Here is an 18,014-nt window from a genome sequence, read left to right as displayed (position 1 = left end):
TGAATTTTGCTGTCCAGCTAAATTACTCAACACTTTCTCATATCAGTCCTCCGGGGACGTCTGCAATACTGTCTCAAAGAGCCCGGCAAGCTTATTACAGCCGTGGCTTTATTGATCAACACACACACACGCACACTTGCACTTTGCTCCTTTAGAGACGTAACACCTGCACAGTGAGACACACCCACACACAACCATGAGAATGCCAATATGAGATTTTTTGTGTGTGTGCGTGTGTCCCCATGCTCTACACACACACACATATCTACACACGTTGGGTCATTAAGGGCTCTCCTCGCAGTGTCCTGTAAGCAGTTTGGTTCCCCGGCGGGGCGCTAATATACTGCTGCGTTTCCATCGCATGTCATGGCGTCAGCTTTTTTTGTGGCCATTAAAGCCCCCGGTTCCACTTTGCCGGCGGGCCGCGGGACCGCTTGGCGGCGAGCTCGGGGAGGCGACCGCCGCCGCGACGCGGATGCATTTCGCCGGAAATTGGCTAAAGGGAGCGCTTGGGTTTACTTTGAGGCCTGTCGCTCTCGCTTTGCGGCGGAATGAGTTTCAGGCGGCGTATTAGGAACCCGCTGAGGAGAAAATGATACTACAACAAAAAAGTTGGAGTCTCACGAGGATAAAGTTGTCATTGATTGAGATTTTTTTTGAATCTCATGAGAATAAAATGAGATTATTTTGGGATTAAAAATCATAGCATTACGCTCCACAATGTTCGGCCAAACCATAATTTCATTTAATGAAAGTCTGTGCGTGCGTGTGTGTGTGTTTGAGTACAATTCATTACTGTGATATTGATCTGGTCAAAGTCTCTTAGTTATTGCCGCTGCCTGCTGCTGTCCTTCTGAGATCAGATGACCATTTTGATTTATGATGACTCAGCAGGATTTTTTTATTTAATTCGTGGGAGCACGGGGGGAAATCATGACAGTGCGTTTTGTTTTCAAGCTAATTAAAGCGGCGACACACCACGACACCGCGGATTACGAAGCCACCTCTAAAAACTCACTCTGTAGCGCCCCCTAAAAAATTTGGTAGAATACGCCCGCCTGATCGACACAAAATTTTGTGGACATGTCTATCGTAACAGGACGCACGAAAAGTCTCAAGGACCTATGCCTGAAATTGAACAGGATGTCAGCCATTTTTATTTGAAGCAGCCATTTTGGACAAATTCCGACCAGTGAATTGATCCACATGAGCCTGGGGCAAAAGTAAAAGATTTTTTGTCATCATAGCAAGCATTTGATCTCACATGTTGCTGAGTGTTCAAATGGAAAAAATAAAAAAGGAGCAGACAAAATAGCTTCAACGAGGGGGAAATGTGGCTATAAATTGCAGGCATGGCAATAAACTAGACATAGTTGTCACGTTAGGTGATGAGCTGAGCTGAGCATCCCTCACTCATTACGCTGACATGTCGCGTGTGTGTTCAGAAGATTTCAGCATTCATGAATCACAGGCGGCAGAAGAAGCAGCGCAATATGACCGCATGCTCTAATGAAGATGTATGTCGCCAATAAACATCCGGTGTGTGCTTGTGCGGCGTGTAATCAAGTATTGTTGCTCTTGTGTGCACGTGGGGACATCGGAGCAGAACTTCTACAGTGGCTTGATGAATGCCAGTAGAAGCAAAAAGGTTATACTTGTCGGCAGCAGTTTTGGTCAAACACTGCACAATCACAGCCCACTGCTTTTTAAGTGCCTTTTCAACACCGGCCACGCCATTGAATGACTTTGATACATGCATGATCAAATATTTCTGCCTCCAATGCAGGAAGGTGTGTTAGGGGCCACACGGAAAATAAAACACAAAATTTGACAAAATGGGAATAATGCAGAGAGAGAATAAACATACAGGGGAAAAAAACTTGAAGAGGAACAAGTGAGGTTTTTTGGGGTTTTTTTCTCATAAGAAAAGCATGCTTTTTAGCCATACTAGAAAAAAAAATGTAATTGCTCATCCGCTACAGTAGGTGGCAGTGGCGCTGTCATTGAGTAAGCACAGGGAGTATTAGCTCTAAGGTGTACAGTTTTTTGCACTGAGCATGCGCACACACATACCACAGAGCAGAAGACATGAAGTACAGTGAATAAACACTGAAGAGACTGAAGAGAGAAATATTTAACAGGAATGAAAATAATCAGGATAAAGCAAGCGTGGAATATATATATAAAACACAAAATATATTCTCAAGAAAAAATATCCATAGATTTTGGGGGGTAAACAAAATCATAACTTTAGAAGTGATATTGATTTTTAGAAGTATATTTCCAAGGGGAAAAAAACGGTCTATACGCAGAGAAAGGATTTCTTATTCTGAGCATTTGTGGATGAAAAGTTTGTCAAATGTTTTGTCTTTGGAAATGTATGGCTCGTCCTTCAAGCTCTTTTTCCCCTTGAACAACCACACGTTGCTCCAAACGTAGCTCAAGTGGAACATCATGTCCTTGAAAGTCACCGGCAAAATCCCAGATGAATTCCCGCACCTAGCGCGATCGATGCCTCCACGTCCCTCTTCGGACGTCTCCGCACTGATTCCGTCCGACAGCCGGCGACGCACGATTAGGCGAAATAATACGCAAGGCGTCGCGTCGGACGGTATCGATTGCACGGGACCGGTATGCTGCTTCTCTAATGGAAGTCGGAACATGATCTCCTAGTGGGAGATCGGCTTCGCTCAGGTGACTTCGACTCTTCCACTCTTGCCTCCATGCAGAATGTAAAGCGCACTACACTAATCCCCTCTCCATCCCAGGCGTTACTTTTTGGGTTCTTTAAACACACTTTTAAAATAATCCAAATGTATTTATAAATTTGATTTGAGTGACTTGAGAAATTGCTCGGCTAATCATACGAAACACAGGCCGACAAGTGTAACAACGCACACATTCGAAGTATAAAACGTAGACGAGTCTTGGACGTGCACAAAGCACAGAGCTTTTTAAAAAATGATTAGCTGAAGTTGCCTTGACGCTGATGGCCGACGCGCTAAAAGCAGAGCGCAATACAACTTTAATAGCAGACACACACACACGCGTACAGAGAGCCATTTTTCTTCACTCTCCTTCATAACGTCTGCCTTTTGCGTCTTTAGTCTCTGAATGTCTAATGCCTGTAGCTCATAAAACACAAATACAACACAAGCCACTGAATTGAAGCTATGTATGCAACCTACATACTGTGTGATTTGTTCATGTTGTTTTTTTTATGTGTGTTGTGCCTGTGGGCATTCTAGTGTGGCGGAGAAAAAAACAATTTAGAGAAAAACAAAACTTAGAAAACATTTTTAAACATTTTGAGAAAAAAAAAAATTGCCCCAGTTTTGTTCAGGATTTTAAAAATTAAAGACAGTTGTATATTTCTGACAAGTTCCATTTTGTCTTTTATTAAGAAAAAAGTGTATAATTTTAAAATATTTTTGGAGAATTTGTTTTTGAGAAAAATACTATTTTGGAGAACAAGTTGTTTAAATGTTTTTGAGATGGAGATTTTAATTTTCTATTCTATTCTATTTTGGAAAAAAAGTCTATTTTCAAGAATATATTCATCCTCAGAAAATAATCTTGTAGTTGAAGATTTTAAATATGTAAAAATAAAAAGATTGGAGATTTTGACTTTTTTTGCATTGTGAGTTGGAAAAAAAAAGTGTATTTGAGAGAAAAGGAGTTATTTGCAAGGTGAAATGTATATTTTGGAATTAGAATAAGAACTTTTTTATACATTTAAGAAAAATAATCTTATGTTAAGGAAAAATGTTTTATTTTCAAGAAAAGAAATGCCCAAAATATATATTTTGAGAGTCCTTTCATTTTTCCGATTTTTGTTCTTTTCTTTTTTGTGTTCACATTCTCAGGATTTAAAAAATATATATTTTTGAAGGACACTGTTGGATAGATTTGACAATTTTTATTTATTTTTTTAACCCCAAAATCGAAATCTTTCAAGCAAAAAATATTTTGAACCAAAAATGTTAAGTATTTCAAAAAAAAAAAGTAGGATTTTTTTTCCAAGCCTGGTATTTGCCAGCAAACAGTATTTGAGTATATATTTTAAGCAAGAATGTGTTATATATTCAAATAAAAAAATAAAATAAATATTGGATTGTATTCAGTGTTTTGTCATATTTTAAGCATTTACAAAAATGCCAAAAAACAAATTATAGTTTGGGAAAAGGTTAGATATTTTCAAGAGAACATTTTGATATTTTGTCGTGAAGAAAGTTATAAAAGTTATTTTCAAACCCCTGCACCTTATGCTTCTGATTGTCTGCTACTGACATGCAGCCTGTAGTTCATAAAACACACCCAAAAAAACACAAGCAGTCTTGGCTATTCAATTCAAACTACAGAATGTGTGCAGCCCACATATGGTGTGATTTGTTCATATTAAGCCAAACAGACTGTGTTTTTTATTTTTTATTTATTTTTTTATGTGCAGTGCCTGAGGGCGTTGTACTGTAGCAACGCAATAAAAGACACATTAGAGCAAAAGAGAGATTACAGCAGAAAAAAAAAAAATAACACAAGGCACAAAGGTTATTTTATTCGCCAACACGGGGAAATACACAAATGTTTTTAATGCGTGGGCGTGAGAATTCTGCAGAGAAGATGTTCACAGCAAGACAAGCCCTTCTTAAAAGGAGAGCTTGGACACAGCTGACGCAAGGAATGCAGGTCTTGACGAGCATGACAAATGTACTTTGCCATTAAAAAAAATTCTGCCCGGCAACAAGTTGTTGTGCGCCTCATCGCGACTTTTTACTCGTATTATAATATTACGTTTGTGACATTTTACAACTATTATTCTAAGATTGTGATGTTTTCTGCCTAGCAACAAGTGCTTATGCAGCTCAGAGCAATTCCATTTTGCCCTCTTTAATTTGCACCACTTTGAAATGAATAATGTAGAGCGTGTGTTGTCTTTGCCAGTACGATAGTTAGCGATGTCGTTGGTCGTACGGCGTCGCCCCATTTTCTCTCATCTAAAAGGACAACCAAGAATCGAGCTGGGGGATGGGTGAGTGAGGGTAGGGAATCATTCCTTGTTCCTTCCCTGGAAGTGTCTTCCCCATCGGGCGCTTGCGTTGCCAGCACGTCCCCTGACAAAGCAGGAGGTCAAAACGCTGTCACTCACGTTGATGTAAAAGCAGAGAGGAATTCGAAAGGAAGCGGTTGCAGAGAATCCAAATGAACGTGCAATCGACACACCGGCAAGTTGGCCTCGCACGTGTGTGTTACCCGCTAATTGAAATGCGATGAGGTGTGAAACAACAAGCCTATCACACTATGTGCTGTGTTTGTGAGTGGTTGCATGCAGTGCACATCAATGCGTGTGTGCGTGAGGTGCAGGTGTACCTGTTTGCACACAAACAAGCAACAAATGGTCACCACCAGTGTGCTTTGCCTGTGTCGTTTTGCCATGTCAGCCACCCGATGAAAAGAATTTCACAATTGTGTTGATGTGGCAATACTCTGGTAAAACGGCCACTGCTTGTTTTCTGTTGTCGTTGTTTCAAAACAAAGAAGTGTCCGATTAAGTTTTGCTCTTATTGTACTTTGAAAGGTTCGACTTTGCTAGTCGCAACATGAATGATTTAAGTGGCGAGTGCGTGAGGGAGCATGTATGAACAATTTAAAGCCAGTTCCTGCTCCGGGCTGAAAGGTCAAGTGTTATGGGAAAACTGGAATTAGCATATTTAAATGCTTCTGGGCAATAAATAAAATATCTTTCTTGTCGTCTTTTTCGTTGTCGTCGTTCTCCAATGAAGTCATTCAATGTATAAGTAAAACAGTGAAAGTTTTGTCGTAGTGGCTCAGGCTAATTTAATGTGATGTATACAATCCATGTCTTCTCATGGATTTTTGTCGTTGTTGTAATATTACGACTTCATTCACGTAACATTACTACCTTTTTTTTAATTCCATAATTTGCAATTTAACTCTCCCAACATTGACTTTTTCTCGTAAATTACAACTTTTTTTTCTCGTAAATTACGGGCTTTTTTAACGTAATATGCACCACATTTCGAATTTTGATTTTCGTAAAATATATATATTTTAACTATCATAATACAGCTTTATTTTCATGATATGACTGTTTTCATAACTTTGGGGATTTTTTTTCGTAACGTGTCTTTCGTCGTTCCTCATCCTATTACAATTTTATTCTCATAACTTTTACTCATTGTGATCTTTTCTCATAAGATTTTATTTTCATATTTTATTATTGTAGCTTCATTACTCTTTTCTTATATTAATAAACTATTTCTGGTAATATTTCCAGATTTTATTTCAATCTGATTTTGTTTTTCTTGTAATTTTCTGAATGTGACATATGACTTTTCCTCATACTATTCCAACTTGTGTTTTTCATAACATTTCGACATTTAGACATAATTGATTTTAAATTATTTAAACTTCTAACATTTATTTTCTGATAATATTAGGTGAAGGCATAACTGTGAGTGTTTTGCTTTTTCTATTTACATAATCTCCTTAATAAATTTACTTGACATCTAGAGGTTCCATTCTTTGTATATATAGGCCACAAAACGGCTCACAAATGGATTTGAGTCGATTCAGTGAAAAAGTAAAAAAAAACAAAAAAAACCAGTTTTATGTTGAAACTATCTTTTATTCTTAATAAGGAAGTGAAAGGGGGGGAAATGCCCAGTGATGTTTTTGTGCTTTACATTGGAGGTCCCGAATAGAGGAAAAAGTCGGAAGCTCTGGAAAAAATCATCATCATCGTCATCATCACGCTTTACAGTACAGATCTATAGAAATAATCCATCAGTCCATTCAGTGCTTATTTACAAGGCTTGAAAATATTGAATGTCTAGAAAAGGGCGTGTGGTAAAGTTCATTATTGTGACGTTATCATCGCTTCTTGTAGAAAAATGAGACTGTGGTTCTTCTTTCTACAAACAAGGCGTCTTCTACCTGAATCGCTAAACTTTTGTTGTGCTATTCACGTTGAAAAAAAAACAACCAACCCAAAAGAAGGGGGAGAACTTTGAAGAAGTTACAATTGGTAAGAGGAACAAGAAGTGCTTTCATATAAGAATAGATCAACTAACTCGTGGCTATAGTAGGCTACAGTAGTGTCGTCTAAAAGTGTTTAGTCGGCGTTCTCTGGTGCTGAAACATTGACTGCAAATTGAAAAATTCATTAATTGATGTCATGTTTTTCACTTCGGAGGTATTGTATTGCGATATCAATATTTCTCATTGATGTATTATTGTCATGTGTCGTCACCAAAGGACCAATATGAGCATGTTTTATTATGTCGTGTTTTCAGTAATTGGCAACTACAATAGCCTACCTTCCATAACACACCGCCAAAAAATTAAGCCGATTGTCTTCCTCCTTCTTGGAAAATGACGTCACATAAAATTTTAAGTGTACTTGTAGCTTAATATTAGGATTTAGCTCTCAGAATGTTGCGAGCGTTCTCATAATAGATTACGTGATATTCCGATGTTATTTTTATCGCTTTAGTTGTTCTCATAATATTATGACTTTATTAACACTGCAACTTCTGTTGTAATTTTCTAAATTATTTTCACAACATGGATTTTCTTTTGATTTGAAACTTTTTTCATAGTGATTGAACTTTTCTCATATTAATTACGACAGAATTGTCAAAACATTACTACTTTCGCTCAACGAGATTTCCTCATCTAATTGCCTCTTTGTCATAACCTTAAGACTTTTTGGGTGTAAATTACGTTTTTCTTTTAATGTAAAAAAAATTCTAACAAGGTCTTGTTTTTTTTTTTTGTTTGTTTTTTTGTTTATAATTTTTTTTGACACTAAAGGGAACAATCCATGTTCCGGCACCAGAGGCCCAACAGTAGTACCCTCTACGTTCTTCTACGTATACGTTTAGGCTAATACAAGGCAGGCAGTGCATAAAAAGCATGTACAAAAACAGGAAAAAGCCCTCCCATCCGTAACTATCATGCATTTTGTATCCCCAATTCATCACCTCAGCGGAGAAGGCCTCAGAAGGAGTGTGTGTGTGTGTGAGTGTGACCATGTAATGCAAATATATAGATATATATACTGTAGATATAGCCTCCATGGTTTGCAAACTCCCTGATATTTCATCATGTATCATCACTACATATACAATAACGGAAAAAAAGGTTTGTTAAAATGCATTATTGCTTGATCAGACATGAAAAACCAACAAAATTTTGCTTTTTTTGGGTAATTAAAATATTCATAAAATTGGCATAGTTTTTCATTGCTTGACAGTTGTCACCTTTTTTTGCATGCAGTTAATCATTAAAATGACGAACCCAAAAAATAATTAAAAAAAAAAAAAGTGTAAATAAATTAGAAAGTGTCAAATGCTTTGGCATATTCCAAACTGAAGGCAAAATAAAGTGCAAATAAATGGCATTTAAAAACATCATTAAATAGCAATAAATAGTTGCGGAATACTGTGTGGTGGCATGTTTTTTTTTTTTTTTTTTTTTTAAGAAAAGTTCCCGTGAAGGTTAGGCCTTGACATTTTGAATGCCTCCACTAACATTGGCAGCTAACATATAAAGTTAAACAAAATATTGAACACATTACTGTCGTATTGAGATGTACTGTGTATAAAACCGATGATAAAAACCAACAGAATGTGAAATTTCCGATACATGTTTTCCATTTTGGGTCCCAAGCCACAGTTGGGGAACCCCTCCTTTAAAAAAGCAAAACAAATCAAAAATACCCTGGTGGTTTTTGTTGGTTGTCCGCTTCACTGGCTTGTACTTGGATACAACAAGAACACAGCCGCTCTCACTTTTGCAATACTGTTGTGCTTGCTTGTGCTTTTACACTAATGGGTTATGATGCACTAGATGTGCCACGCTTTGTTTGTCCATCTATGCAGCTTCTAGGTGGGCTATTTTTTGACTAGGTGGATTATCCCCAGTTGTTTTTTTTTAACATTTTCTATTGTTCAAGATGGTTGTTGGTGATGACTAAGTAACGAGCATTTGCCTGTCCATAACTGTGTGTCCTTTGGACGTTTTGGGAGGGAACTATTTGGATTATTTGTACCGGTAGTTGTTTTGTTTATTTCTATTGGGCAAGATGTCATGAATACCTAGTGAGAGAAATGACAGCATTGATTATAAAAACATGTAGCCATGTGTGACCAAGTGGACTTTTTCTGACTGTGGATTATTTCCAGTATTTATTTCTACTGTGGAATACCAGCTATAGAAGAGTGGTGGAGGGTCAAGGTCAGCAAGGCCTAAACACTATCAAAAGCATTGGCCTACATTTAAACCTACATTCTAATATTTGTTCCAAGATATTATGCTAATTTATTCCCCCAAGTCCATTCTTTATCACATAGCGTTTGTTTTGGCTGCACTGCTTACTGCATGTCCAATCAGTGTTGCTATGTCAATTTATTCTGCCAACAGCCTTCAGAATCTAGTGCTGGTTGATGTACCTTAAACTACAAAGCAATGGGACTTTTTCTTGAACCAATCAGATTTCCAGTTGGTCCTCGCAGGGCCAGAGCGCTGTCCCTTGATGACTTCAGCCTTTTTCCAACCTCTGATTGGTTGGCCAGAACAAGCCAAGTTTGGCTTGATTGACATCGGAGGGAGGGTATCTGCACATTTCAACACCTGGTGATTATAATGTATTTTGTTTTTATTGGTAGTTTTTTTTCATGTTATTAGATAAATATTGATTCTGAACTGCTGCAGATGTTGTATGTGGCACAGTTGTTCGTTGTTGTATTGCATTTTGTATAGTATTGATGGTATTTCTAACTGCAATGTGAGAGTGGTGTTATTAAGAGGTGAATTAGGTTGGCTAAGTCCCCACCGAAGGCCAAATGTCTGGCCCGCCACCGCCTCACAGTAACCACCTGACCGAACCACACATTGCGCAATCTGAAACCCTGGCAGCAGCCAGTGTCGAGTGGGCCCGAGCACGGATGGAAGACGAGTCCACGCCTGGAAGCATTCTGGGTGGCAAAAACGTTCGGGCATCACTCCCCGAGTGAGCTGATGGGCGAGAAGGCCCCCTTGAAGCACGCCGACTCGTAGTGCTTGTTCAGGTAGCTCTTGAGCGCGAAGGTCTTGTCGCAGCGCTTGCACTTGTAGTGCTTGAACGCCGAGTGCGTCTGCATGTGCGCGCGCAGGTTGGAGCGGTCGGCGAAGGCCTTGCCGCAGTGTGCGCAGCCGAAGGGCTTCTCGCCCGTGTGTGAGCGCATGTGACCCTGCAGCAGCCACGGGCGGCTGAAGGCCTTGCCGCAAACGTCGCACTTGTGCTTGAGGTCGTGGGTCAACAGGTGCATGGCCATGGCGGGCATGGACACGTACACTTTGCCGCACGTCGGGCACTTCTTGGCCATCTTGCTGTCCATGCTGCGGTGCGTCTGCTTGTGGCGGCTCAGGTTGGACGACGTGGCGTACGTCTTGCCGCACTCGCCGCACGAGTGCCTCTGCGGGACTCCGGGCCTGCCCGCGCCGTCCCCGGCCGCCGTCCCGGTCGCCTTCCGTCTCGAGCGGCCATCCACGATGAAGAAGGCGTCCACCGAGTAGCCCTCGCTGATGGCGGCGTCCCCGTTGATGTAGCCACTGGCCGCCGACGACACCTCCGAACGGGGGCTGTCCGGCTGGTCCGAGTCGCCGTGGATGTCGCCGTGGAGGCCGCCCACATATCCACCGTCGATGCGGCTGTAGATGATGGACGGGCGGGGTGGGGAGGAGGGCGCTTTGGAGATAGCGGGCAAGTCGCTGCGCACCGGGTCGTCGTACGGGGACGGTCTCAGATAATCCCGCTCGTAACCTGAGGAGACACGGGTGAGGTTTGGTGAGGAAATAATACGCAGTCTGCCGCTGTTTATAAACCCTGCTACAGAAAGTATTCTACACTGACTGGACATTTTAATAGGACTACTTGCAAATTCTAACTCAATCCAATCGAGTTGTTTTCCAATTTTTTATAAACAATTTTAAATTTCATATAACATCCCTTTGAGGAAATTAAAATCTCACCCGCAATTATCCAATAACTGAGGCCAATTAATAGGCATATGTACTACCCTACTTGTAGCAACAAAATACCCACCACTAAGTTGCCTCACTAATAATGTAGATGTCAAACTTGTATTCAATTGGTGTCCTACTTGTGTACAGAAATGTCATACGTTAGTGTAAAAAAAAAAAAAGGTTACTAGTGACACACAGCCATTCTACTAATGTGACCTAGTCATCTACTGCTAAATTTCCTTACTAGTGATGACTTGGAGCATACTAGTACAGTATATGGACCTTCAAAGATACAGTATCAATCTTGAGGAGGTCCAAGTACTAGTACACCCTTTGTCCTCTCTGGTAGGACAACTAGATATTACGAGTGAAGCAAAACTGTGCACTAGTTAACATCTACATGCCACGAGATCTAAGTAGTAGATGTTAACTAGTATCATTTCATTATGACACTAGGAAATCACAGTCATCTATTAGTGTACATTTTCCACACATTCCTATAAGTTGGGCTGCTAGTGCAGCACAGTAGTTTACTAGTGAGGTTCAATTGCACACCAGTAGGCCAAAAGTGTCAGTAATTGTAGTGGAAATGAACCTTTATTAATTAAAAAAAGTTGTTTTACTAATGCGCTGAATTATCTTACTAGTGAGGAGTAAAGCATACTAGTACACGGACCTTAAACTGGATGTTAAATAAATGCTCAGGGGGTTAAGGGTTTCCACAGTAACACTGCATTTTCTCTGCCTATGAAATCTTGCCCGCTGAAATTATTTTCACTTTTCGTCTGTGACGCGCGCGCACACACTCTGCGAGACGGCGAGCCGGCTCTGCAGGATGCGTGCCGATCAATATAGCTGCTCCATTTCAATTAGCGCACTCCAAGATACGTGTGCTGGTAATATCATTTCACCGGTCACTTCTGAGAAAGGCATCCATGTCGGTAATAGCAACTGGGGGCGGGCGAGAGACGGCGTTGAGGATGAGAAAAACAAGAGAGAGAGTGAAGGTGGAGGTCAAGCTGCTTGTTTACACGCTAGCCGGACGTTTTGGGACAAGATGGAGCCTTGACGTCATGAGTCATGAATATTCAGTAATTGCACTCTTGACTGCAAATGTGTGTGCGCGTCTGTGTTTTATAGAGCATGAGTAAAGTTTTACAAAGATGACCAAGTGTTCATTTTAGCGAGCAGGAAGCTTGACTCACAGCTCCAGAGTGTGTGCACCAAATTAATGGAAGAATACGCGAATCCAGCAAATCCTACGAGCCTTTGGGCAACACAGGCTTTAACAATACGAGAAATCAATTATTAATAATACGAGCATGAACTCAAGCTTAAGCTTAAGATCGCCTAACAGTATTTGAGCGATATTTGCGAATTCATCTTTGGCAGTTGTCGAGCAAGAGAGTCAATTGGACTCAAACTGTTGCGTTCATGAGTGGAAGTGTTGGTGTTCACTTGTTAAAACTATGACTTCAGCTCAAAATAGTACAACTTTTTTTTTCCTGTCAGTCTTTTTTAAAAATCTTTTATATCATATTACGACTCTCATCAAATTTCATCACCATGCTAATACGGTAGAAATCAGATGAAATCTCTAGGACAAGATTGTCTGAGGAGGGCCCCTGGAAATTACCGTAAAATGGCCGCTTCAAACCAAAATGGCTAACTTCCTGTGTCTTTTCAAGGATGACTTTTTCAGTCTGTTGTGCATCTCCTCATGGTAGACGTGGCTTTTAAATTTCACGATGCTGAGTGAAACCGCTTTCTGGATTTTCTCACATTTTATAGAAACTCCTCTAGATTTTCCGACATGCTCTATCAATTGCTTGACAGAACTCACAATTTAGCATTGTCCATCTGTTTAGTATGTAATGCTCAAGTCTTGGCAAGTCAAAGCCGTTTCAAGAGCTAAATTAAAAATATATATATTCATACAGAGTCAGCATGAAAATATCCGATAGTTGAGTGATGCTTGCAACTTGATGCGCACTTGTGTGCTTTGGCCTCCATGTAGGTCGCAAAGTGCTTCCTGTGTGTGTGAGAAATGCCGTGCACTCAGGCGTGTAAGATGCCTGGAAAATATGCCAACTTGACAGAAACACAGCAGCACTGCGTGCGCGTTTTTGTGTGTATGCGTTCATGCGTGTGTGCGTGCAACAAGCGCCACTTGCTCGAGTCAAAGTCGTGTTATATTTATAACATGGGAGTGTGGGGGCCACAATAGGCCTGCCGTGTTGCTGCTGCCGCCTCCATGTTTGCCTCCTCATTCTGTCATCACAAGTGACACTGTTTTTCATTTGGCCACTTGGGGGCAGAAATGTTCCAAAGGGAGCTGACAAAAAGCTCCAGTTTAACACTACTGTGAACCCCCGTTTATCGCCTGGGGGGGGTGCATGTGCATATGCAATATAATATAATATAAATAATATCTAGATTTTATTAGAATAGTTTTCCCCCCACTCTGCTTTAAACACATTTAAACTTAAAAACACACTCAAACGTACTCAAACCGACGTTTTAAAGTATTTCTGAGCGCCTGCTCTCACTTTCTCAATGTCAAATAATGTCAGTCTTATAGTACGACATCACTTTGACGAAAACAAAAGACTCTCGATCGATTTCTTCAAACAAGATGCAGTGTGCTTGCTTCAAGTGGTTTATTTGTCACTCCCGGTTAAAGTTGACTATAAAACAACATAAACCAAAAGATTAACATTGTATATTCAAACACCAAAATGTTTAACCAACCGTATAATTTTGTGTAATGCATGTTCCGCTAGCTTAATGCTAACATTTCATTTGAAACGTCTTTTAACACACACAAAGCATACAACATCAGCCTGAAATATTTTTCTGTTCATTTGACACGGTGACAAATACTAGAGTTTAGTCGGTGATCTTCTCTGCCTCTTCATCTTGCTGTTGATTGCACTGCACCTCTTCCACAACGCTGCCCAGCATTTTGCGGCACAATGTGGTACTACACTGAAAGCATGTGCGGTTCATTGTATGGATTTAAATATGACTCCTGTCATTTTTTTTTAGACACTTCCAGCTACCACTAGGTGGCGCTGTAATTTAATGAGAAAACTACATGCGGGATGACGGATGGATTTAATCAAGATCTTCCATTGTGGAGTTTGATGCTGACTTTAAAAAAAAAAAAATCAACTACCCAGTACTGCATTCCTTGCATCTCCTCTGTATCTCAGTATCTCCTCCCCCACCACCTTTTTATAGCTTCTTGGCTTTCTCGCCATTACCTGAGTTTGACCCCCTTCCGAGTCAGTTATGACTAATGCTGCTATCTGGGGATTAAAATAATGTGTTGGAATGCCCTGTGTGTGTGCGTGTGTGTGCGCGACTCACCTTTATGATGATGGAATCGCAGGCTCAGTTCCCCGCGTCGACCGTGACAGTAGGAGCTCTCCAGCTCGGCGGCTGAAATGTCATCCAGCTTGACTTTCTTCACCAGGAAAGAGCGAGGCATGATGGCAGGCACGCACACACGCAATCCTATCACTTGACACTTTCTGAAAAGTTATTTAAAAAGTTTCTTGTGTTATGGGCATTCCAAGAGTGGAAACATGTTAAACAAAAAGAAGGTCCCAGTTTGTGTTAGCGCGACTTAAATTCCTTCCCTCTGTCAGGTCCTTCAGAACCGGTCAGCTCCCTTAAGCGAGCCAGTTGTCGTCGCTGTCCCTTCAGCACCACAATAGCGGCACGAGTCAGAAACATTCCAGTGTACAAAATAATCTTGTGTGTCTCTTTACCCGTAAAAGTGCAAAGCAGAAATTCAGCAACGTCCAAAACGCATCCCGAAGCGTCCTATTAGGTCCTCATTATTGCTCCCATAAAAATGTTTGAAACGCGCACTAAAGAGCCTCACGTCCTCACGTTCTTCCGCCTCCTCCTCCTCTTCTTCATCTGCCTCTGCTTCTGCTCAGAGTGCGTGAAGCTGCAGCGGCTCTCTGGCGCACAAGACCAGCTGTTGCCCTTATATAGAGGAGAGAGATGGAGATGTGTGGGGGGTAGAGAGAGAGAGGGAGAGCGCATCAGGTCCAATGGGAGCAGCGTGGAGGGATTTAATGAGCTACTTTGAAAGCACTCGGTGGCTCGGCGCTGATTTATAAGGCAGTTAAAGGGGAGCAAAAGGGGCCTTGGCAAAAATTGGAAACTGTGTGATGAAAGGAAAAGGGCCACACTGAAAATTAAACAAATCCAAAAATAAGTGACGAATAAATATGACAGCACACTGAAACCAAAAAAAAAAAAAACGGTCTGAATTGGAAAATCTGTTTGGATTTAAAAGATGCAAGTGCATTGAATCATATCGAATCAATCCACTATTAAATATATCGCGATAGGCTACGTGCCAAATCGTCTTTTATTGGAGAGATATATCTTTGAAGGAAATGCCACATTTACAGTACTTACAAATTCATTCATATGTATGTAAAGCGACAAGAAGAAACTCGTCAAAACTCATGAACTGTGCCGTACCATTTGGAACCGAATCGTAATACCACTGAATTGAATCGAATCGTTCCACCTTAAAATCAAACCCTCCTTGAATCGTATTGCGCGCCGTTTATCGAGATACGTATCAACGTGTATAATCTTAAGGTGTGAACGTGAATGGTTGTTTGTCTGTATGTGCCCTGTGTGAACTCGTGACCCGTTCAGGGTGTACCCCGCCACTCGCCCCAAAGTGAGCTGAGCTCCCGCACACCTTAAATAAATAAATCAAAATAAACCGTCAAACCCATACAACAGCATTCCACATGCAGCACATTTCCCCTTTTTGAAAATGAGTGAAGTGAATGTTGGTCAGTGCAGGCACACGCGTGAGTGATGCTTTGTTTTGGGTGTTTACACTCAAAGTGACTTCTCCCTGCAGCTAGGACAGACACACACGCATACACACTGCCCTACCCCCCTCATTCATGCTGATGCAGAGAGGCGGGATGACGGTGTGTGATGTAATCCGGTGACGAGTGCGCTTTATGTAAGGTCTGCTCGCTAAAGTCCTTGCACTTGACTTGTTTCTTTTTGGGGTTTTTAATCAAACCTTGTGAGCACGTTGTCAGTGCATTGTCGGTTTTAAGCCCCTAAGGAAAAATAAATCATACACTTGGAACAAAAAGATATTGAATGATATCTGCTGGCCAGATCGATCGCACACAGACCAGACAGGAAATGCTAAAAATGGTTCGCTTCTTGTTGTGAGTTCTCCTGCTGAGCTCAGCACCGTTTGTCTACCGTGCGTGTGTATTGCATGTGTGCGTGTATGTGGACATGTCGAGACCGAAGGTCTATTAGCATAATAATAGACTTGAAATCACTGGCGTGCGCGTGTGTGTGTGCGCACGTGTGTAAAAGGCTCTCAAGAAACACAATGGGCAGGAGATTGTTGACTTTTCATTCCTTTCTCTTTAAAGGGCCATCCAAATGACTAAGACCCCCATTCAAGTAGAAAAGGATTCTACATTGGAAGCAAACTATGGAATCAAATAAGGAATAAGGGTAAGGTGGCTTCCAGAGGACAAAAACAAGGTCAGCGTGGGTTAAGGAGGCATTCGCCTATAGGAAATAGTGGGAATAATCCATTTCAGGGTCAAAATTGTCACAGTTGTAATAGCGTTACATACTACTCACCAGGCTAAAGTAAACTACCCGTTGAAAAACTGCATTCACCATTTTATTAAAGTGTATAAACACTAACTTTCATACGATTGTAAAAACGAAATAAGTCCACTGTAAAAGGTCATGCTGTGTCGGGCCATTATACCGTCAAACACTGTCCCATGCGCCGGGCCAGTCCAAATTTCAGCCTTGATTAAAAAAATCAATTATAAAAAAAAAGTGCATTCTTGGCATGTCAGTGCCAAGTAAAATGTTAATTTTGTAATTAAAAGCATTAATATTAATTTGCGCAATGACAGTGCCTTGATTTTAGTGAGGCTGGCACACATGAATGCAATTGTACAGTATACAGATGCTAAATATGAAATAATCACTCAAATTTAACACCCGTAAAGGCTCCATGTTGGATTCTGGTAGCTCAGATCAAAATTTGAGAGAGCTCCATGTTCCAAGTGATGGAATTGGAAGTGTTCGCAGAAGAGCCAAACGAACGTATTGCTGAGCTACAGAAAATCAATCAATCATGCCGATCGTTTTTGGGGAAGTCGGCCTCAGCTGCATAAAAGCCATGTTTGGTTTGATGAACTCGCCGCGAATGCATGCCCATGCTGCGTAACAGCCTTCAAGCGTAACAAGAAGTTAACCACAGTAAAAGTAAAAAGAAAAGTGCCGTGAAAAGACATGCCGAAGAAAAGGGGAGTCATTTGCAAACGTGGCGAGGATCCATATGCGTGCTCTATGAATATGTATGCACTATGTATGCGGGGCGAGGATGGACATTAATATGTATTGTTTGGTAATGAGGCGAGTGGGGCACATCAGATGGGTCCTTCCTTAACTGCTCACATGTGGCTCATTAAGGAGCACACCACGCAAAGCACCTGATACCCCCCCCACACCCCCCCATGCCCAATCACGGGGGGTGGAGGGGGGCATATGACCACGACGTCCTGACTGAAGTCAACAAAGTGGACATTTGATCAGCGTCCATCCCATAAAATGACCATCCTTTATTTTGATTTTGCATGCAATAGAGGTGGAATTGTCTCAAATCATCCCTCCACATTGACATGAATGAAAATTCCATTAATATACTCCAAAGCCCCAAAAAACATCACCAAAAATGTATTTTTAAAATGTATTTCAATATTTCAAATGTGCCCTTTTATAATGGCAAAAGGTGGCAAAATGAACCCCAAAAATGGTATGCTTATTACTCCTTCCTGCGGATGCAAATCACTTTTGGTGGAGAATGTGGGGCCTATGTGCATATAGACAGGTTTATGAGTCATTCATTCAAACACAGACAGCTTATTAACCAGTCTGTGTTCTCAGCT

At 40.9% G+C, this 18,014-nt stretch overlaps 2 protein-coding genes across 5 annotated transcripts in view; one reads left to right on the top strand and one right to left on the bottom strand.

Annotated features, from left to right (window-relative positions):
• The window catches only part of LOC147132268 (TBC1 domain family member 20), a 57,507-nt gene that overhangs the window by 20,071 nt on the left and 19,422 nt on the right, over positions 1–18,014 (top strand). Inside the window, exon 11 of one of the 4 annotated variants that reach the window (XR_015082071.1) lies at positions 16,473–16,557. The exons of the other annotated variants lie outside the window; for them this stretch is intronic. The gene's annotated coding sequence lies outside the window, so the exon portion shown is untranslated. The remainder of the gene's footprint in view (positions 1–16,472; positions 16,558–18,014) is intronic. 4 annotated transcript variants of the gene reach the window in all.
• On the bottom strand, positions 7,781–14,984 carry LOC147132269 (transcriptional repressor scratch 1-like). Its single transcript, XM_086014541.1, has 2 exons — positions 14,401–14,984; positions 7,781–10,825 (listed from the first exon to the last, which is right to left on the bottom strand). Exons 1-2 carry the CDS (start codon positions 14,519–14,521, stop codon positions 10,023–10,025), a joined length of 924 nt encoding a protein of 307 aa, XP_085870667.1. The 5' UTR covers positions 14,522–14,984; the 3' UTR covers positions 7,781–10,022.

Source organism: Filicampus tigris, chromosome 18 (genome assembly GCF_054856515.1).
Source record: "Filicampus tigris isolate MCC_2025a chromosome 18, RoL_Ftig_1.0, whole genome shotgun sequence".
NCBI lineage: Eukaryota > Metazoa > Chordata > Actinopteri > Syngnathiformes > Syngnathidae > Filicampus > Filicampus tigris.
The sequence above is the reverse complement of the archived record's forward strand: the minus strand, read 5'-3'. Positions and strand labels throughout refer to the sequence as shown.

Coding starts and splice junctions, on each gene's coding strand:
- LOC147132269 (XM_086014541.1), bottom strand. CDS start 14,521: ATGCCTCGCTCTTTCCTGGTGAAGAAAGTCAAGCTGGATGACATTTCA. Junction 10,826..14,400: donor GCGATTCCATCATCATAAAG/GTGAGTCGCGCA, acceptor GTGTCTCCTCAG/GTTACGAGCGGGATTATCTG.